The 22,677-nt window shown below is 35.6% G+C and overlaps 2 protein-coding genes across 3 annotated transcripts in view; both read left to right on the forward strand.

Moving 5' to 3' along the window:
• TMEM106B (transmembrane protein 106B) overlaps positions 1-22,677 on the forward strand; it is a 1,075,577-nt gene that overhangs the window by 603,244 nt on the left and 449,656 nt on the right. The gene's annotated exons all lie outside the window — the stretch shown is intronic.
• The window catches only part of PHF14 (PHD finger protein 14), a 164,408-nt gene that overhangs the window by 108,266 nt on the left and 33,465 nt on the right, over positions 1-22,677 (forward strand). The window contains 1 exon segment of the mRNA XM_035545388.2: positions 19,411-19,524. Coding sequence (XP_035401281.1) covers positions 19,411-19,524 — 114 coding nt within the window.

Here is a 22,677-nt window from a genome sequence, read left to right on the forward strand (position 1 = left end):
CTGAGCAGAGAAATTTCTCTGAAAAGTTATATTGCTCTGTATGTTTTAAAGTCTTTTTTATGTAGCATTTGTTGTTGTTGTTTTACTCTATTACAAATTCAAACAAATTCAAACAACATAGCATTGAGTTACACTCCTTGCAAACCTTCCTTAATGTGAACATGGTTGTAAAAGTTGTAGGGCTCTGTGTATGTTCTTAATCATTTTCACATTCAATTTTCTGTGTGGCTTTAGAATTGTGTATTCTATATCCACGATTTTGCACAGCCTTTCACAGACAGCAGGAGCTGATGTGAGAAGGCTTTTTCTGCCCCTCGCTAGAGGGCCTACTCCCTCAAATGTGTACTTAGAGCTAGGAAGAGGAAAACTGTAGAGAAGGTTGCCTGGTTTGCTGCACTCTGCCTGACCTATGGATGAATTGCAAGCCTGAGCTCCCAGCAATTTCAATCTCTCAGTCACTCACTAAATCCAATTTTTGGTATGTCACAGTGAAGTTTCTAGTACAGATTATAGCAGCAAAATAGGATTGAATTTCCAGCTTTTGCCAAGGAGACCATTGTTTAGTTTTCATTCCTTCAACATTTTTCATCTGTTATGATCCAATTTAAATCACTGCTAGAGTTTACATTTTAAAATTCTGCAACAATATCTTCTGTAGCAGTGTTGGCACTTGAAAACAATTGGTAAGTAATTTACACTATTTCAATGAGGAGATCATAGTGCATAGCATGTAATGGTTTAGTTGCTTTTTAATTTCTAATTATGATTTTAAATTTGACATATTCAGGAGGAGTTGCATACTGATGACAGTGAATAATGTGTTTTTATTTTCATATTTTACTAAACACTTGCAGGTATCAGCGATATAAGAGATGTAACGTAGCAGTAAGAAACATATGCTTTAAATTGCTATCTACCACAAGTGTTGGACATGCTGCTTCCATTTTGCTCACACTAGTCACAGGACTCTAGCAATTGTGTCAGTTTTTCCACCAACATAGCATATTCCCATATTACCCTGCCTGTCAAATAACAGACAAGGAGAGACTTTGCTGTAGGGCATGAGGGCAACAGCTTCTCTGCTGGTAATTCTCGCTGTCACTTTCATGGAATGGGTGATGCTCACTACTAAGGTCTGACAAGCTCTCTCATCTCAAAAACATTGTAGATTTTGTTACGCCACACGAAAGCTGAAGTGAAGCTATAAGCTCTCCATTTCTGTAACATTATCCATCCACCCAGTGAAAGGGCTATGGTGTGTTTTCAGTATTGCCAAACAGCACTATAAATCATAAATTTCCCGATACTTTCAAGTAATGATATTCAGAAGGAATATAGAATCTTATTTAAGTTGATTTTAATAAAAATAAATAAACCAAATTATTTAATATTATGATGTGGTAATATTTAGTAGGAGTAAATGTGGCCTGACCATGTGTTCATTATGTGCAATAAGGGCCTCATTGTCGAGTCCTGTTGTCATAGGATATGGCTATTCAGGATTCCTTTCTATTGCCTTCCTTTTAAAAAGTACTGTTTGAAGTATCTCTTCCAATTTCAAAATTTTGCAAAGTACCAAGGCAGCAAAGACTTTAAAAATATATCATGCTAGTTACAATGACCATGCTACTTTGGTTTCGATCTGTTCATCTTTGTGTACAATCTATTTTGTAAAAAGCTGCAGAGTGTACATGTCAGGTCATTATTTGAGTGCTGCAAGATCAGCTGCCTTGCCTGTAGACTTCTGTTTAGTTTGCTTTTATTTCATCTTTTTACTGTATTGCATTTTTTCAGTGGAAATAAATTGTCAGTGTATACGCGTAGAATTCTCATCTAAACCCCTCAGGAAATATTTCCTGGAATGACAAAGCCATGACACACCAGCCCTGGCAAACAGTATTTTTTGTACGCCTTTTGTGTTGGAAAGCAATCATGGATAATTTTGCTTATTAGCAAAGCAGCAGCATTTCTTTTGGTATATTGTGCTTCCGCATAGTGAATAAGCAAATATAATTGGACGCTATTGTATTAAAACATTGAATATAATATTGGAAATAGTCTTTTTAAATTAAAAATCATTAAAATGCGTAATTGAAACATCATGATGTAAAATTTATTGCAAATCTCTTGATTTGGTCAAAAAAAAAGGAATTTAATTTAATTCCTTTAGTCTATGGAATTTTATGCTGACATGAAGTGGGTGGTTGAGAAGGTCTATGAGGAGTGTAGAAGTTCCTTGTCTGTTCTTGAGTTGTGCAGATGTCAATCTCATGGGTTATGGAATTTATTTTTTTTCATTATTCCTTTGTCTTAATTTGGAGAGTATTTTTGCACACTTGCATGCTTTCATACAACCGTGTTTTAAAAATATATATATATATAACAGGAGAACCAAAAAATCATGATGTCATGCTCTCAAAATGTAGGAAATATCAAAATTAAGGTTGCATGCAGCACTTTATTCTTTTTGTGACTATGCGCGAATTTATAGCCTTTAATTAGTTCATGCTGTGATTTTTATTTATTTATTTATATTCTGTAGGACCCCTGCCTTCGCTGATTTAGCTGTTAGGGGTCACTGAAAGAGATGAATTTGGGTTGAGTATTAGAATGAAACACTGTCTTTAGGTTTTACAAGATCTGAAAAAAAAAAGCGTTGGTTTCAGGAAGAGAAAAAAGGAAGATTACCCTTATGTTTGAAGTAGTTGAGTTGTGACTGGAAGATTGAATTTTACCCTTGTCTCACCCCTAAGCTCCTGTGAATGCTAGACAAGTTACAGTTTTCAGATGTTTAGTGTGGGTCTTTTTCTCATTTGCTGATGCCCAGCTCGGTTCCTTTGGCCTGACATGCAAAAGTGCTGAATTCTCAGAGCTGCAGAGGTGATAATGTAAGTTGTGTTTTGAAAGTAGTCTCCACAGTAATGTGGTCTAGACTATTGAAAACCTAGTAACAAATTTAATAGAACTTTTAATTGTTACTTTCCCTAGGTCTTGGCTTCCTGTTTGTAAAATGCTGATACTGCACCTTTATTTTAGACATTTACCTTAAATTTGGATGAATTGTCCTTGGAGCTGCTTTTTACTGTCCAGGGACTATAGAGAGGAGGCTAGACAGTTCTGATTAGCAAGGGTTACAGTTTAGGGATTCTGCTTGCTTAAGTACATGTAGAAGATGATTGAATGAGTGTTACATGGACAGACTTTATCTGGGTATTTACTAGCGTTCAGTACAAAACATTTCCAATATAGCCAAAATCTTTAACATTTTATATATAAAAGAAAACCCTATTTGAATATAATATATGAGGTTGGCACAGGCTGATACCATTATATGCATGCTTAATCGTGTTGTAAATATGTTTTGTGGTGCTTATGTAGATATCATTCAGTGCAATGTGATTTTAAGAAGTTATATTTAAAATACATCTTTACAAAAATAAATCAAAAAATCTTTATTCTTAAAGTTCCTTTGTATTAATTCAAACTTGTTTCAGTTGCATATTCTGACAGGGTGACTGCAATGCTTATAAAGAAGCTGTGAGCCTAATTTAGTCAGTGCACATTCTTTTGAGGACACAACATACAAACAAATGTTCTGCCACCATGGTGAACAACATTGCACCTGAAAAATGACAAGTGAATACTGCTAACAGATCTGCTGGCTGATACATGCAGAACAGAATATAATGGAAAAAACTCAACGTTTATGCTACTGTCTTCAGGCTTAAGTTAGTATTTCAAAGTGGTTTACAGAATAACAAATTGCATAGTGTAAGTGACTACATTTGTAAAGGTAGAATCTGTTTTCACTTTTACTAGGCATGGGTATTTTGACCTATTTTATTATATGGTGATCATGAACAATACAATTAAACTTTTTTCTATTTGTTCATATATTTAAAGCTGTTTGAGTAGAGTTGAATAATGCTATCACAGTGGGACATGTTTTGTGCCATGTAATAAAAGATTTATATATATATATAGCAACTGGAAAATATGTGGTTACATTGAAGTCATTGTTGTCTTCCTAGGTTTGTGACGAACCGTCAAACCTTGGCCCTGAAATGATTTCTTTGAAATCAAACAAGATAAAAGAGTCCAAATGTGTAAGGCTGTGACAAAACTTAAAAGAAGTTCTCTACCACTTACATGCTGTTTTAAGAACTTCGGTAATGCCAAACCTTGGCATAGGAAGGAGTTTGAATATCAAGATAGTAAAAAATAATAAATAAATAAAAGGGTGAAATTGTAGTGTGGGGTAGTTCTTATCAGTTGGCTGAAATATTGCCAAGTGTGTTCTAGTATTTGCTCCCCAGGTATTGTTTTTAGAAAAATGAGTTGGCACAGCCTGTGTTATTTTCTGGCAAACAAGTATATAAAAAAAAATCTATGTATTGAATAATTTATATCATAAAATGTTCCAAAAATAATCAGCCTTGAAATTAACTTAAGATGGGACTTGATTTATGTGTAGAGGATAAGCTCAGTGTAAAGTTAGTTGGTATTAAATCCACAAATTAATCCAAATAATCAGATACACTCAGTTGCCAGAAGATTCCCATAGTGTAAGTAGGAAGCTTAGGTTTTAATGAAAAAGAAGCTAAGCACTGAAAAATATTTTTGAATGGATGTTTATTTTAAATATTTGAATTCTTCTTTGCATCAAAGTCAATTCTACTTGTTCCAAACACCCCATGTTACTGACTGCCACAGCCTTAGACTTCTAGTGCCTGTTACTTCTTATTACGTGCAGTTTAACTGTATCAAAAAAGTATAGTGAAAAATGGGCAATACACTACAACATTCTCCTTTCCACAACCTTTTCTGAACAAGTCTTTGACTGGTTCCACAGAGGACAATAGATCTAATGCCAACCAGAAGTTTAAAGAAATTGAAATATGGGGATCTTACTTTCAATGATGTATAGTTGTTCCAAATGCAAAAACAGGTTTCTTATTTTGAAGCATAACAATGGGATAGATTAAAGTACTGATTAGGAATGCAAAGTGAAATACATAACTTGTTCTTATATTAAACTTTGCCCCCCTTCGCCCCCCCCCCCAAAAAAAAAAAAAGCTATAAGAAACCTGATCAGATCCTGTTATACTAGAAACTGTGTGCACAGCAGTTTTAAATAGGTATTTTTGTCAGTAAAACCCCACTTTAAAGGTACTTGATCCCAAATTTATTTTATTTCCAAGATTCATTTTCTTTTTCCCTGTTTTCTTATCTAGGAGACTGAAGAAATCCCTTGCTACTTAACTTCATTCATTCTCTTTCATAACCCAACAATTCAACATTTTTTCCGAAGCCAGAACTTTGCACACTGTTACAAGTTCTTTTCCGTAGTGGGGATGAGTGGTGTCACCTAATGCCTTCTATAATGCTAAACATTTCAAGCAGGAAGAAAACATATATCAAATACTACTCAAGAGGATGATTCATTTCAGTGTTACTATACACACACCTCATACTATCTTTAAAATGAAGCAGGTTATTTTTTCAAGAGACTTTGTGAGTGTCTGATGAATCAAATTATTACTGAGGTAGTCCTGCTTTTCCAAAGTTGTCTTGACAGTTTGCTTTATTGCAACTAAAAATAGTTAATGAAGTAAAAACAAGCAAGGATGGCTGAAATTAGAAACAAGCTCAGTCATTAATTTTCACTCTTGTTAATACACCCACCTATATCCAATTTCCAATGGAACATTTAAGAGGCACCTGGTACTAGTTAAGTGCCAGACTTAAAAATAATTTAAATTACACAGCATAGTGGCTACACATTTTTAATGCATCTGATCTGAATAAATACAATCTAGTGTTTAAGTATCTAAAGCTCTAGTTTAGATGCGGCTTAGTTTTGGTAGACTAACTATTACCTCCCCTAAGGTAATGATTAAGGAAGCAAAATCTTTTCACTGGGCAGCTGTTAGAAATGCCACTGCTCCCTCTTACCTTCTTTAGGTTATGCTTCTAACAAAATCTGCTTACAATTACAGTTTATCTGGGAAATTGCCCTTCTACTGAATTATGACTTACACTTCCTAAGCCATGTCAAAATGAATTTACAGCCTAAGTTGCCCACTAGTGCAGTGTTGAGTGGCAAGGAGTCTCTGCTGAGACCTGTCTGCAATTGGAAAAAAATTCAAAAAGCAGCAAGCATCATGTCTATAAAGCCACTAAACATAGTTTTATGCTAACACAGCATGAGAGAATAAAAAATGACAGCACATTTTCAGCACCCCACAATAGGAAGATGATTTTATAACTTCTCTTTGGTATGCATACTTACAAAGTATGTGAGAAGACCGATGGAAGAGTAGTGTCTGGGAAGGACAAGAGGAATGCCTTATAAAAGATCTGGATGTGTTCTCTTTCTTGCTTTTCAAAATTAATCTCTAGATATTTACAGCTGTTGAGAAACATTGTGACAATGTATTTTACATCTTGAAGATGATGTATAGAAATATAAAAGATGCATAGATAACAGTTTTAATCCAGATTTTGTCAGTTTTACATTCCTTTCTAAATGAAGTCACAGAAGGAAAATATTAGCATTTGAAAGTCACCAAATTGTAGCTGCCAAAACACCACAGATTCATTCACTTCATCAATCCAGTCATCTCCCTGCTGTAGAGTTCCTAAAATAATGAGCCTTTAACCTAGAGTATTGATAATTAGGGGCTTCATGCTGGCAGTAGAATCGTAAACAAATTTACCAATAAATTGTAATTGACCATTGCTACTTTCTATTAACAAGCTAGTTGCAAATTTTGATTGTTATTTACTTAATTAGTAAAACACATATTGATTCTGAAAGCATCTGCAAAAAATATGAATGAAAAGTTTTGTAAGTGACCTTTTTTTTACCTTGTTGAGTCTTGATTAAATTTTTGGTTTTCATGATACAAGCTGCCAGGAGGGCAGGAGTAAAAAGCATAATCTTTTCTTATTTGAATATTCACAAAGAATTGAAGACTGTCAACAGAAAGTAGCAAGAGGTGTGTACTTTGCGATTACATAAAAACAAGCAAAAGGAATCCCGAGAAATGCAAGGGTATATCTGGATTCTGGTGACATCCCTATCCACTCTAATTTTGCAAAGTAGTTTACTGTTGCTACTGAAAGCCTGAAATAAATTTCTTCACCTGTTATATATATTTCTTGCATTATGTCTTATATAGAACTAGAATATATGTAATTAAAGAAGAATTATATATCTTAATTCCTCACAACTAGTCCAACTTTATTACCTTGCAAATTATCTTAGCACATCACCTATAATCATATTCTGTATAACAGAGGAAGAGGTAGATCTTTAATTGTTAGTCTCTGGATAGGATCTGAACACATAATCGTAGTTGCCTAATTACCTCCGCATGTTTACTCTCAAGGTTGATTTTATTTTAAAGGCTTTCAAAGAAATGTTGCCATCTATGCCATTTAAAGTATTGTGTCACTCATCAGTATAAATTACTAATGCTAACTAGACAAAATTCAGTCATACTGAACTGGGAGAGAGAAAGGAGATGGGGAAGTGGGGAAGGGAAATTGCCATTTTATGATGTGCTAAGCAAGTAATGAATTTTTCATAGTCAAGGTTTGCTTTTTGTGGTAGTGTTAGATAGTGGTTGTGAGGTTTAGTCGCCATTCTCAAATAGAGATTCTCTTAGTGCCAGCCACATTTAATGACATTTTGCGGAAGACAGCTGGGCATTGCTGATTTGTGCTGTGTCAGCCACTTTCTGAGCAAAGGAGTGCCTCACCATTTGAATTTTAGCATTCTGTAGCAGAAAAGTTCCCTCTCCTTAAAATTGGCTCAGCAAATAGCTTGTGTGGGAATATAACTGTAAGAGCATTATAATTAGCTCTACCAAGAAAGTGCACAAATATTGTGTGGAATTTTAAGGTGGCTTTTCAAAAGGTTTTCACAAAACCTTTAAAATGCATATTTTATTGTTAAATTCTGATAGCAATTAAGTTTATCTCAGATTTTTAGTAAATATGTCTTTGGTAATGGTTGAAAATTATTATCTGGTTCAGTGGTTTGAAACACCTTTGAGCATGTTTGGAAAGTCTTAATTGTATTTCAACAGCATCAAATAGTACCTTTTCTCTCTATATATATATATGTATTTATATGGAAATCTGTAGATAGCAAGATTTCTTCTAGCTACTAATCTTGTGAAGACTGAAGGGCAGATGGTATCCTTTCAAATGTGATATAAATATCCAAAGAAAAGAAGTGTCAAAAAGGAAATAGCAACATAACTCAAGTATTTATGGAAGACACAGAAGTGTACTTAGCGTGGGTTAATCACATTATATGTTTATTTTTGGAAATAGAAGGGTGTCAGCAGATTGATACAGTCATTGACATAATGAATATTAAATGTGTAACCAATCCTTTGCAATAAATAAGGATACATATCAGATAATCATATTTGCAGGTATATTATGTATTGAGTGAATATTCATTTTGCCCTACTGTTTTCTTCTAGCACATCATATCAGTATCTCCACCGCATGCTTAGGATGAAAGTTTTGCAAAAGGCAAAGCAACTTCAGAGCAAAATGAATTCGAAATAATTCTAAATACTTTTGTTTATTGTCGTGGTAAAGAACTTTTTCAAGGTTATTATGTCTGTATTCACGTAAGAACAGCTTCAAGAGTCTTCACTATCACCCATGTTTAAAAGCTAATTATGAAAAAATAAAAAAAGTTTGAAATGTGGGAGATGTGATTTACTAATCTGTCATTAATCTCTCACTGGAATGACCTGTAGAGCTGTAGTTGTTTATGTACTTTCTGGGTACAGCATAGACAGATCCTGTAACAAGCTCCTTGGTACAAAATAGTAAAGTATTTGGAATACAAATCCTTTCTGAGGTACCCTGGTTAATCTACAGTGGAGCGTTTTACCCAATGAATCATTCTTACGTGCAAAGCTACCTGCTTCAGCTAAAGAACAGTGAGATGGGTTAGGCAATCTTTTGATAAATACAATTTTTAACCCTCTTAAGCAGAAGAGGGAAGTAAACCAGGTTCTGCCTTATGATGATTGAATGACTGACCAGTGAATTTAGGGCAGCAACCAAACCATCTGCTAGAAGTAAGGTAGTAAAGGTTTAAATATGTTTATGTCCTTCTTTTTATTATTTGGAGGGAAAAGCAAACAACAACAACAAAACACAAAGCAAAACAACCACAGTGGGGCATTTAGACCCCAGAGAGCTTTCAGTGCAGTGAATCTCAAGAGGAGGAGTTGAAACTCTTGATAGTCCAGGGTAATGTTGCTGAATTCTGACTAAAGATGGCATTAAGACACCCTATTACTCTGAACATTTCTTATTGACTAGCTGAAATGGTTCTGCATGCTGGTGTGCTCATTTTCATGGATCTTAATCTGAGGTATTTTAGTGTGTATTTATCTTAGCATTTTGGTTAAGGTCAGGCATTCATTATTGAAGGAAATCACCCAGTTGCTACCAATTACTGTGCTTTGGTTCATGTTACAGAGCGATCTCAAGTGTGCAAGCTGGGGTTCTTTCAGCAGACACCAGAGCTGGAGGTGGACATGCAGTCTCTATGGCCAAACCAGGAATGTCTCTGAAACGTGTAGCTTGTCTGGCTGATCCCCAACACCACAATTCTTCCTGTTGCACCACAGTAGCACTGGTGCCAGTACGTCCTGACTCTCCCTGTGTGTTGTGCTGGGACTTGCATAGTTGATTCTTGACCTTTGATCTTTTTTGGTCTTTTGATGAGGCTCATAAATGTCTAAACTTCAAAATACTTTTAACTCATCCTGCCCATAATGTTCTACATCTGGACTATTTAATTTCTTCCATCACGTGCTTTCTGGAGTCTTGTTCACACATGCCATTCACATGGAAGGTGCATGCTACCTTCCACAGATCTTTCTGGAGCCAGTCGTGGTAGCCCTGGTTGTTTCAGGAGAGGCCTTTCCAGCGATTAGGAAGCACTTTGCATTTCAGAACATGTTCTCTGCTCTTCACACGACGCTTGTGATCCATCTGGTGTTTATCATTGGAGTGGAAGGAGAAATACTTTTAAGGTTGATATATGCGTTTAATGGAGATGTGAAGAAGCAACATCAAAAGAGAGTTGTTTAGGCATGAAGTGACTATTAAAATCACTCTTACGTTCACTGTATCAAAGGGATTTCTGCTTTAGCTTTATTGACTACAAAAGCTATTTCATTCCCATTTCAATAACAGATTTGTGGAATTATGTATCAGTAGAGTCTCAAGGTAGAAAGCCTAAAATTTAATACACAAATATATGCTATTAGATTATTAATTTTAGTAATTTGAGTGTTTGTATAAGCACTGCCTGCAAAATGTTTTTAACTGAAAGAATCCGGGCCACAATGTTATTTAAGCAATTGTACTGAAAAGTAAGGGGCTTGGTGTTTTGTTTTGTTTTGTTTTTCTTTAAATATAGACGAGAAACAAAAAGGATTTCTGTCTTAAAAAAAAAAAAAAAAAGCCTCCTAGAACGAGGGACTAAGATCAACATTTTGAGTTAATGTAGCCTCATCATTCCATATATCATTTTCAATGTTTTTAATTAGGGAAGAATGAGGAATTTCTAGGCCTTTTTGAGGATGCTTTAAAGCAGCAGCACTGGGTTTGACCTTTCAGTTCTTGCAGGCTCAGCAAAAGATGGCTGATTAATGTCACATCTTAAACTGTATCAACTGGGCTGCTCCTTCCCTTTTTAGCAAATAGTCCCTTGTCAGTGTGGCTCAGTCTGACAGAACAAAACATCCTTGTTTTAGCTGGCTACTTAGCATTAATAAGAGTATGTAGCTCTATGAGTAGTTTAAACTTACATGGAAATTTTCTTTAATTACTGCAGTCTGCTGACCAGTGTGAATGAATAAATCAGGGGCACCCGCAAAATAGAGTTCCTAACATATTTGTTTGAGGCTTGTTAAAGGATATCTGTGAGCTTTTATTTTTTAATTTGGCACATTAAGATGTTACAATGAGATCTGAAAAGGAGGATATAAGAAACATTTTTATATGAGTGCTCTTGTATAGATGGATTGATTTCTTTTAAAATATTTCATAGTTTTGAATTAATGTTTTGTTTCTGTGCTTTAAAAATTTAAAGTAAAATATGGTATCTTTTGGTGATGGGGATCTAGAGACAGAGAGAGAAACAGGATGGGGGAAAATTAATGGGACTGCGAGAGGAGCCCTTGGCACAGAAGGGAAAATGTGAGCACACATACGTTGTTATGAATGAGAAAATTCTACATGGAGGAATACACAAAAACCTTCTCAGGAGAGAATAGAATGAATTTAAGCCTCGGGCTGTGGTAAAGTTGAAAGAAGGATGGGGAGGGCATACAGAGAGCCTTCCCCCAGAGCAGGACAGAGTGGTTATGGAAAACCTCTGAAGCACAGGCAGATAAGGATGCCATAAGAGGAAAGTTTAGGGAGCTATAAAACTTGCGTAATAAACTCAGACTGCAAGAATGATGTACTGTGCAATCCCTTTATTTCCTCTTGTTACTGGAAAAAAAATCTGGAAGTGGGGAGAGATGAAAACCAATTTTGATTTAATAAGTAGTCTGACAATTTTGTGATGCTTTTGGTGATCACACATTTTAACATCACTCTGTTTTGCATTATGTTGGGAAAATCTGAACTTCAAGGAGCTGAAAAGCAAGAATCAGTACTGATGAAGATGTAAGAAGCTAAATAAATATTACTTAAAGGACATCTCAAAGGAAAAAGAAAAAAAAGCTCAGTGAATGTGCTGACCCTGTCTTGAGAATTAAGTTAGATGATACAATTTAAAGCTTTGTTCCAACATCTGACAGACGCACTCTGCATGCTGATGCATAATATCTGAAGATTGTGTGCGTGAAAGAAAGCCTTTTCTAAGCTATGTTCTATTTTTGTTAGAATAAAGCAGCTGGTTTTTGAGCAGAGATCTTCTCAAGTGCCCAATCTTCTAGTTCAAGCAATGTGTTAGCAAAGTATTGTGAGCGAATGTTGTGTACGCTTTCTCTCAAGCTGTGGAAGAGGGGAGAAGCAAACTGCTTGGACCAGAAATTGTGTGAATGGGCAGCTTGGCCTGAAGGGTGGAAGTAAGTTTGCTGCTGTGCCATACTGCAGAATTAATGGTGCTGGATTCCTGAGTGTGGTCACTTTGTGCTCCAAGAGCTTGAAAAGTTTGGGGTGGCTTAAACATGACTTGAAAACAAATACAAGTGGAGTAAAGCTATCTTTTGGAGACACTGTATAAATATACTACTGTGGTCAGCCCCAGACCATTGCTGAAGGATAGAAATACCGCTCATGGAAACAGAGGACTGCAAACCCAAATGTTTTCTTACACATGGAGCAATTATAGTTGCAGCAGCTCCTTTCACAGCTAATAGCAGGTGTCTCTGGACATTTGTTGATCTGAAAATGTATTTTTAACCTTAGGTGTAAAATACAAGTGTCTTTCTATAAATACACTGAAGTCAGCTGTTGCAAGTTGTATGACACATATGTGCAGCACAATGAGAGGCACGCTTACTGTAGATGCTTGTGATATGTTTGAGAATTTGTTATGCAACTTTTGGTCTTACCTCTTTTAGAGAAAGAAAAAAGGATGGGAGACACGTGGGCCGTATCAAATGGACATGGGGAAGATGAAATATCCTGATCCAGCAGTAATAAATCGTGTATTGTCTTAAAGAGCTTTTAAAACTCTTTTAAAATTAGGATAAAAATAATTTTGGGGGCTATAGTATATGCCTCAATCCTAAATCATAATAAAAAATATATATCAGAACAATAACTAGGAAGAAAGCGGTATCAGCAAAAAAGGAAAAGGTATTGAGTTACCGTTATATGCAATGATAATAGTGTAGTACAGCAGTCTTGCCAGTATATTAATATCCTGCAAAAGGATAGTCATGTAAAATCTGTTGCTCTGGTACACCAGATAATTACAAAGTTATCTGAAACATGGAGGATATAGCACAAGAAAAATAGATATTGGCTTTTTCCCTTTATTGAAGAAAGACTAAAAATTTCTGGTGATACAAATAGATGCTTATATCATTATACTTTTTTTTTTCTTTTTTTTTGCTAATAGTTTGAGCTACAGTGTATCTGTGATCAATGGTCATAGTTTGTGACAGTAACAGGAAAGGTGTACTCCTTTGCATTATGTATAGGAGATGAGATTAGTGTCAACAACCCATATTTTCATAGTTAATTCTAGTTTTTTATTTTTATGTATTTTTATTAATTACGGTGCTTTAACATTTGGTTATTGAATTCAGAGACTTTTAGGGTCATAAAAGTGGGTACTGAAAGACAGCTTTTGAATGATGGGAGAGTAAAAGGAAAATATAATAATCTAGGAGAGTTTGATTTTATAAGTGGAGGATTCAGTCCACGGAGAGGTAGGAATAGTACACTGGCTAATGGAAATGTGGAAAATTAGAAAGGGGAAACTAATTCAGATTCCAGAGGTCGGTGAGTGATGATATCTTCAAATAGTAAAATGTTCTGCTGTTTGTTGTTTCTATTTGCATATGATAAAGTTGGAAGAATAAACATGAAAAACATTATTTTGGGAGTACTCTTTCTAGCTTAAAGTATGTGTAGATTAATGTTTGGTTTGGGGGTTGTTTGTTTTGTTGTTTTTTTGTTTGTTTTTCATCCATTTGAAGAAGGCATCTTGAGCAAACATATGACCTTATTTCTTTTAATACTTTGTTCAAACAGTTTTAATGAAAGCTAAGCAATAGTAGCATCTTTATTTTTAAACAGCAGTAAAGGGAAATTGTGCTTTTACACTTGGAAATGTCGGCAGATTTCAAAGATGCAAGCTTGCTTTATCAGTGTTGTAGTTTATAGAAAGTTAGAAGGATAAAAAATTGAAACAGGTTGGTATATACTGGAAACTTTGTGTAACTTTACTAGTTCCTCTGTATTGCACAGAGTTTGATTAAAACAAACAAACAAAAGGTGTGAAGCTAAAGAATGTAATTAAGGTTCTGTACTGGGAAAATAGAGAATTATAAAAGCTTTTACTTTGATTTCTGCATTTAAAGAGGGCAGAGGTTTTAGATCCAGGTTCAGGTTTGTTGCATGAACTGAAGTAGTTTCAGAGTCAGCTGAGGAGGAGAGTCTGTTGTGTTGACAGTGTATGCACACAGAAATCCTTGTCCATTCCCAAGAGAAAGAAAACATAGCCAAGGACAGCACAAGAGTGTTGCTTATGTGACTGGCAGTGCAGGACGTTAGCACATGTGCCTTAAAGGCTATGTTTGTAATTTTGTGTCTTTGGAGAGGGCAGAGGAAGAGAGGAGATTGTCAAATATGAAAGAAAATTAACATGAGGAAAGTATCAAAGTAGGAACAGAAAAGGGAAATGAAATTTTACAGATGTGAAGTGGGACTTTTAAAGCCCGTATTCTTTCCTCATTAACCAGCACAGAGTAAAATCCTAAGAAAGACAAAGTGATTGATCTCATGTGTAAATAGAATGAGATAAACAGTACATTCCTCCTAGGGCTTTACTTTGTCTGCCTGGGAACTGTGAAGAACTACAGATACCTTGTATTTACTAGATTTTACCATATTCTGACTTAAGACTTCCCAAGTAAGCACCTGGGAGAACAGGGGAGGGCAAGAGCACCTGGCTGCTAGGAGGGCATCTTCTGCCCCCTGGGCTGCAGAGGGACCTTGCTCTGCAGGGTACTAAATGCAGTACTAAAATGATGCTTGCGGAGGCTAAAAGCACGTTGGCACTTCAACAAAAATAGGCTCATTTCTTCCCATAGTCCTTCAGCCTTAAGAAGCTGGCTTCATGTTTTAGAAGGGGCTTTTTTTTTTTTCCCTTTTTTTTTTTTCTTTCTCCTTTCCTTTTGTAAGTCTAAAGAGGGACAAATATTTCTACTTTGCTACTGTTAAAAGTCTTTGTTAGTAACTTTGGCTTCCAATTCATTACTGCAGTCATGTTTTCAGAGCCTGGTGTAAGAGATAAACCCTTTGCAAATGAAGACAGCATCCATTTTCTTTCTACCTCAGGCCACACAGAATTGATTGGGGTAATAAAATGACAGTACCGTGTAATATACTGACGGCTCTTTAATTTGAAAACTAGTTCCAGGGTGATTCAAAGCTTGTTTAAAGCTAATTTATGGCTTCTGTAATTTTCAACTGGACCAAGTTAGAAGATGACACATGAAAACTGATGCAGAGTTAACATATTCAAACCTGACAGCTTGAAATTATCTATAAAGGGTTTGGGCGATGTGAGTTGGTGTGTTTGGGTTCTTTTGTTTTGTTTTGTTTTGTTTTAAAGTAGCAATGGCAGACAAAGTAACTGATGCTTAGCTGATATAAATACCATTGTATGACACTGTTTTTCCATCTTGTTTCAGATGGATCTTCTTACATTTTCTAGCAAATATTTTAAGTATTTTTTTAATGAAGTTTATATAGTTTTCCATTTTCTTCAAAATCAAAGGCTGTGTAGAGCTTCCATTTTATGAGTTACATCTGTTGTGACTTTAACATAGATGGGTAAACACTGTGACATTATTTTGTTTCCATAGCATTCATTATGAATATAGCACTGGCAGTGTACGTCTGCAACTGACATGTATATATCTGCAACATACATGTAAAACACATATCTTTATATATGTGTATTTAAAGTGAAATTTAATGGTCTGTTCTAAAAATAAATAATAATAATAAAGTAAAAATACTGAGGTCCTCAAATTAGGACTTCAAAAACAAATAAAATTAAGCATAGCATAAAATGTAAATATTTTCCTCTGAAATCTATCACTTTTTTGTAGCTCACACATGAAATCCCCATCTGGTCTGTATGCACTATTGATTTTTCAGTGTGTTGTTTCATTGATACTTCTGCACAGCAAAGGACAAAAACTAAAAGAAGAATGTTTACTTCTATTACAGTAGATGCAAATAACAAGTGTGCCTAACAGCTTGAAAGGGAGAAAAAGACTAGGCATTTTGAAGGAATTGCATTACAGTTGGATACATTTTTGATTTCTCACCTCTCACCATTCATTATCACCTTTGATCTCTAATAGCCTTAATTAAAATAATAATATTAATAATAAATGCTGAAGGTCCAAGACTCCGAATTGAACCAGCCCCAGCCATTCCATTGAAGCCACCACCATTTTGTGTCTGCTGCCAAGGAGGGTCTACCACCAGTGTCATGACTCTAGCATGCATGTTCCATCCCAGGACCAGAATATCCAATTTGTTATGTGTTTGTATGAACATGTAATTCAAATGCTTTTTTTTTTTCTTTTTTTTTTTCCCAGAACTGTTTGAATCAAGCCAATGCTGTTGTGGTATCTTAAATTGCATGAATATTTAGGTCATATGACAATAGACATAGTTCAAAGCAGAGCTGTCTTTCTTGCATAAACACAGAGGAATGTCTACACATTTCATGTTTCCTCTTTAAGGTTTCATAAGTCCAAGAAAATGATGTTCTGAGGAGCTTTATTCAAAATCAGAATTTTGCAGGAAAAATATAATTACCAAGCATTCTGAGTTTATTTGTTTATGATGTACTTACATTTCCATTAAGAATGTCTATATTTTCAGGAAACTGGAAGTACCACTTAATAGTGTTTTTCCCCATTAGTTATTGATTAATATAGTTAAATATTGTGATTCATTAGAAAGCTCTATGTTGACCTGACTTGAAAATGCAGTTAAGTTATATAGGGTGGAAATATTATAACATTTTAATGAAATGGGAAGAGCTTAGGCACCAGAAATTATGTGCACCAAATTATCTATTGTGTTGTTTACACATCCATGAACAGTCAAGTCTTTCACAGCTACAGTTAAGGCTTACAGATCAACAAGTGCAAATATTTTTGCAAAGTTGACCCAGTGTATTATGATATAAATAATAAGGGGGGAAGACAGAAAAAATTTTTTTTGAATTACATTTTTTTTCATTTACCACTTCTTCAGTAAAATAGCTGTTTTGTGTCAGTGATACAGATTGTATGCCTTACATTTACAAAAGCAAACAATGCTAATAACTTTTAAGGTGATTTTATTTGTCTGAGTGCAAGTTACCAGAATTGTTTACTAGTTCATTGTTCATTTGACCATGCACTCAGAAGACACCAAGAAGAAGCTTTATGAATGTTCTTACTTGCACCTTGCAACATTTTCGTCATTGTACCTTACATGAATGGGTCACATTCCACTTAGTGAGGATGTTTATTTCCAAAAGCTGTACTTCACGTGTTGCTGAACTAGTCTAGAACATAGATTGCTTTTCATACAAATGTTCAGGCTCTGCACAGTTTTCCTAAGTGGCACAGCAGTGTGAAAAGAGATAGTGAAACCAGTGTAACTGGAACAGAAGTGCTTTATTTGATCTGCTTTTGAACAACAAAGTAAATCAGGTTTCCATCCATCTCCTTAAAAACTGATGTATCCTTAAAAACTGATGTATTATGTTAGCCCTATATTAGTTCCTTAAGAGAACTATTGAGAAGGATGGATGAGCTGGTCGGGAAGAAGATATTCAGGACTTGATGGGGGGGGGGGGGGGGGGGGGGGGGGGGGAGGGAGGGAGGGGGAGAGCATCTATGATGTGCTGCTCCTGTTGAAGCAAAAGAAATGAAACAAGAATATATGTTTACCAAATTACTGCTGCTCTGACCATTTTTGAAACCCATTGTTTATTACTTTCAAAAAACATAAGTAACAAAAAACAATGTTGCCACCATTATCTGGCAACGGGTGATAACAACATAATAAAAGTTTTCTTAGGCACAAAAGACAGGCAGAATTCAAGGAGAGAAATCACTGAACCAAAGAATTTAGACAAGTACATCATTTTCTTCCAGCAGATGTGGTTGTTACTTTTGTTTTTGTAAGTAGCACAGGAGAGCTTCTGGAAACATACTGAGCTGATAAGTTGCATGGCAATGATTTAACTTTCTAGTCCTCAAGGAGTAAACAAAATAGCATGGTTCAGTACTTCAAGTCAGTTTGTGGCTAATTGGGCCAACAAGAAGAGATAGTCTTTTCCTTGTAGTTATCCTGACACTGAATGTTAAACTTAAGGTGATGGGCCACAGGATGGGCCAGAATAATCTAAGTAATGGAGAGGTGGTGCAAAAAGAAAGTCATAAAGAGCTTTATTTGAAATAGTTAAGCTTAGTAGGTTTTTGTTGTGGTTGTTGTTGTTGTTTTTATTTTTGTTTTACAGGAATTCACCTGAAAAGTTATATGAAATAGAGATACTAGAGAACACCCCCAAAGACCACCCAAAGACTTTTTTCCAACTTTCTAGCCTCCAGCAACCCCCTCCATGTATTCTTTTACAACATCTGGTCTGCCCTGTGATTCTCAGTAGTGGGTGTTGAGCCACAGCTTTGTCCCTTCCAGTAGTCCAAACATAGATATTGGGCTAAAATGCAAGTGCTGAATATTATTAGTACAAAATTTGAATTTACATTATAGAAGTTGTCATGTCAAAAACTTAATAATGAGCTTTGCAGCTTGCAGTTTCCGAAAGTATAATCTTGATTTCCTTGCAATTAATGACTGTAGAGAGAAAGTGATACATCAAAAGCGCATATTCTGCTTGCTAAGCAATGACAACTAAAATATCTTCTGTAATGAGCATTACAAGCACAGTAGAGATAGTACCGATTAATGGATTTTTTCCTCCGTGGTAAAATATCTCAATCTATGCAGTTATCAAAACCACTGTGTGAAGCAGTGGAGGTATTAAAGTGATTTTTATTTTGACTAATCTAGTCACATTGCATTGCAAATTCAATGTAAAGGTAATTTAGAAAGAAGAATGTTAACTACTTTAGTGTTTTCATTTTACTTATTTGACTGTAGTGTTAAAGTTGACAGTCATCTACTGACTCCTCTAGCTTTACCAGTTTTCTGTGCTATATCAGTTTACAGCAATTGATAAAATACATTTGTGTGGGGTTGTTCTAGCATGGTCACGGCTGTTTTGCAGGAATTTCCATCTTCAATAAGGGGAAGAACTGTAGTTTTCCCTTCCTTGCAGTTTAGGAGCAGGGGTAGGTATGGGCAAAACAAGCATGCTTATTCAGAACTTTTCAATTCTGAAATGCTATATAGCTATTTACTAAGGCTTAAAATGCTCTTGTGAAGAAAGTATTGCCATTTTAAGGGAACGTATATGGCAGATGTTTTTGCCTCTGGGGTGAAACAAGTTGCCCACTGTAAAAAAGAGTTTTTAGACTTCAGGTATTCTCTGTTTTCCTGTGATCAGAGCACAGCTCCTCTGAGAACTCTCTCTTTCCTGGAGTACCACATCAACACGCTGCTGAGGGGTCTATTTGTCTCTGTTGCCCTCAGGACTCCGAGCCGTCAAATGAGGTGGTCTCAGAGGCCCCAGGTAATGTGGTACCCTCTACCTCAAGAAGTAGCTCTGAAGAGCTGGTATCGGTGGCACAGAAACATCCAGAAGAGGTAGGACCGTCTGTGTCTATTCTATTCCAAGATTAACTGTTGGGGGGTACTCGTCTGCCTCTGCTTTTCATGCTTTACTTATACTAGAGACTTTCTAAATCTAAAACTCTATCTTATCCTCCCATACCACTGACACACAAGACCAAGGTAAATTTTAGGACCTTAATTATGTAAGCCAAGTATATTACATCTACTGCATTTTAAATCCTGTTTCTTATTATCAGTGATTGGGAAACTATATTTTTTTGTTCCTATCTTTCATACATCCATGACAGTGAGAGGAAATCTGCTAGATTTGAGCAAATTAAGCTTTAAAAGACTAAAGAAACAGAAATAGAATCTGTAATTAATTATATAAGTAGATGTAAAGCTTTTGTCATCCTAAATTAAATGCAGCCAACTGCTGGGTTGGACGAAGGAAAGGCCCTTGATAATATTATTGCGCCTATCAATGTGACCTTTTTTATAAAAAAAAAAATAATATACTAGATGATAATGATGTAGTGTGGCATAAGGCCATACTCCCTGTTGTTATAAGAAAAGGTGCTGACTTGTAATGTAGCTCTACAACATAGCTAATGACTGACTTTTTTGGTCCTTGCAATTCATACTTGTCAGAGTACACCATAGCTGGAGAAGAGGTTGTCTGCAGAATTCCAGCTTCATTTTATGATGAGAATCATCCTTTCAGGGAAACACTGTTATCTAAATCAACCCTTTCTGAGAGAAGTCTTTCACATGGAGTATCCTTAATATTCTTGGTCTTGGCTTCCTCAACCAGTTATTACTATTGTTTCTAAAGACATGCTAAGTACCAGGTAATGTAAATACTGTTGTTTTTCTCAGATTTTCTTTCACTATACTCTTCCCAGTAAAGGAGAAAATGAAATATTAGCAATAGGAAACACAACTGTCTTACAGTGACATTCATTGTTTCTCTAGTGCAGCCTTTAGATAATTATCAAATTCCTTTATGGATTTCTCCTTTCCTCTGCGTCTTGTCACTTTGTTTGAAGAAGAGACAAATTCTCAATACAAGGCTGGGAGAATTCTTAAGAGTATATTCTGGTATTTCACTTAAGGTACTTCACTTATTTTGGAGTATCACCACATATTCAAGTTATCACATCTAAGCAGTCCTGAAGATAGAATGATATAAATTTTAGGTAATACCTTTGCATATTTTCCTGAGTTGCAAAGGGAGCTTAGTCCATGGAATGCCATGGGTTCTGGCTCCTAATTTTCAGCTTTTCCAACTTATCTCAATTTTGGCCTGTGTGGAATACAAACAGCTAAACTGTGGGGGAGAGGATCCTGAGGAAACATCAGAGAACTGAAAGATGAGAATGCACCTCTTGAATTTTAGTAGATATCTCAGTTTATGGTGAAGCTGTTTAGCTGAACCTAGGGTCATAAAGTATTTATTATATGTGTTTTATAACAGAATGAGACTTTCTCAAAAAAAAAAAAAGTTACTGCAGTTTATATCAAAACAGAGGTGAGTTAGAAAGAGTTTTGTGGTTGGATTTGCAGGGAACCTTGAGAGGGGAGCACCAATATGTTGAATTTCCAAATTCAGAACCCACCAGGAAACAGCCCGTCTAAGTTACATGGGGGTAAGTCAGCATGGTAAACAAACGCTTGTGAATTAAACTTTAAACCTGCCTCTAACAGCAACAAAAGTGTTTGCAGAGCTTTACTCAACAAATGCCTTTTTAAATCCTCTTTTTATTTGAAGTCTCTTGGTACACCACTCCCTTGTATTCTTTCAGTATTTGCTTAATTACTTAATATTCAGAATTAACTATAGCTATTAGCTATAGCTGATGCATTATTAGTATAATAATTTCTTTCTCATCTGAATTTGACCCATCAGTACTGGTGAGAAAGCAGTTAAGGAAATGTTCAAGTGCAGCCATGGAAAAGGGAAGCAGGAAAGAAGTTTAAAAGTAAAATAGCTATCAGACTAAGGATTTCAGGAAGGTGGAATGGATGGGAATTTTGAAAGAGGGATATGGAAAGTGACGTTCAAAAGTGTTTCAGACTTGCAAATGTGAGAACAATTTATAGTAGCAGGAAATCAGGAAAATTCCATAAGTTGCTGTTAGTTTGTACAATCCATGTCATTTTCTTGCTTACAATTTCTTCTCCTTAGGTAGCCCAGTCCGACTCTTACACACAGTTACTTGTGTCATCAGTTTTAACTTTGTGTGATGCCTTGTGGTCACTCAGATGAGGCTTTGCTTTGCTTCTCCAGTTGTCTCTGCTAGTCAAGGCAATGGTTGAATTTTGAGCTCTGTTTCTCCATGGCCACTGTTACTCAGCAGGAGGGCAGGATGGGTCCTGCTCTTGTTACTGCTCCCCTTCTTCCCAGCCTCTTCTCATGCTCTGAAATCAGATGTAACTGGGTGGGACAGGGACAGTGTCCAGCTATGTGGCATATGACAAAAGTCACTGCATAATAATTAGCATGTTCGGTGCTTATGTTTTACACCTGTGAAAGTTTTGCACATGTGAAAGATTCGGGAAAGTGTGTGTATTCGTTAGTGTCCTTCAGATGCAGTAACACTTTGGCTTATAAAATAACCAAACCATATTTAAAGTTAGAAAGATACCTTACCCTGTGTTTTCAAAACCTTTGCAATCCCCCATAATCAGAATTTAATCTTTATAGATTTGAATGCTTGAATGATTTGAATTACTATCCATACTAAAGTAAGGAAGTTACCTGTGTGATTGATGAGTCAATGTTGTATGTTTTTATTGTCATTTTTAATAACTAGCATGCAACAGTGAAATTGAAAGAAAAATTCAATGCATTTGAAAGGGGACAGATGTGTGCCATCTGAATTTCAGTGTCACTTAATTAGACCTTCTTTCCAGTTTCTTAGGGAACTGTAGGATAACTCTGCTTTTCATAAAATGTTATACTAAATTACATAGTTTTTAAATTTACATTTTTTAAATTACATAGGAATTTTGTCTCCACAATCATTTCAATATTCAGTACCTCACTATTGTTAGTATGCCCTGAGGCAATACATTGAATTGTATCTCTGATACCACACATTCTTTACCATTAACTAATGAAAGAAAAATCTCTGGACATGTTGATTACTTAAGATTCAGAGCTTTTAAAATACACAAATGCAC

This window comes from Cygnus atratus, chromosome 2 (genome assembly GCF_013377495.2).
Source record: "Cygnus atratus isolate AKBS03 ecotype Queensland, Australia chromosome 2, CAtr_DNAZoo_HiC_assembly, whole genome shotgun sequence".
Taxonomy (NCBI): domain Eukaryota; kingdom Metazoa; phylum Chordata; class Aves; order Anseriformes; family Anatidae; genus Cygnus; species Cygnus atratus.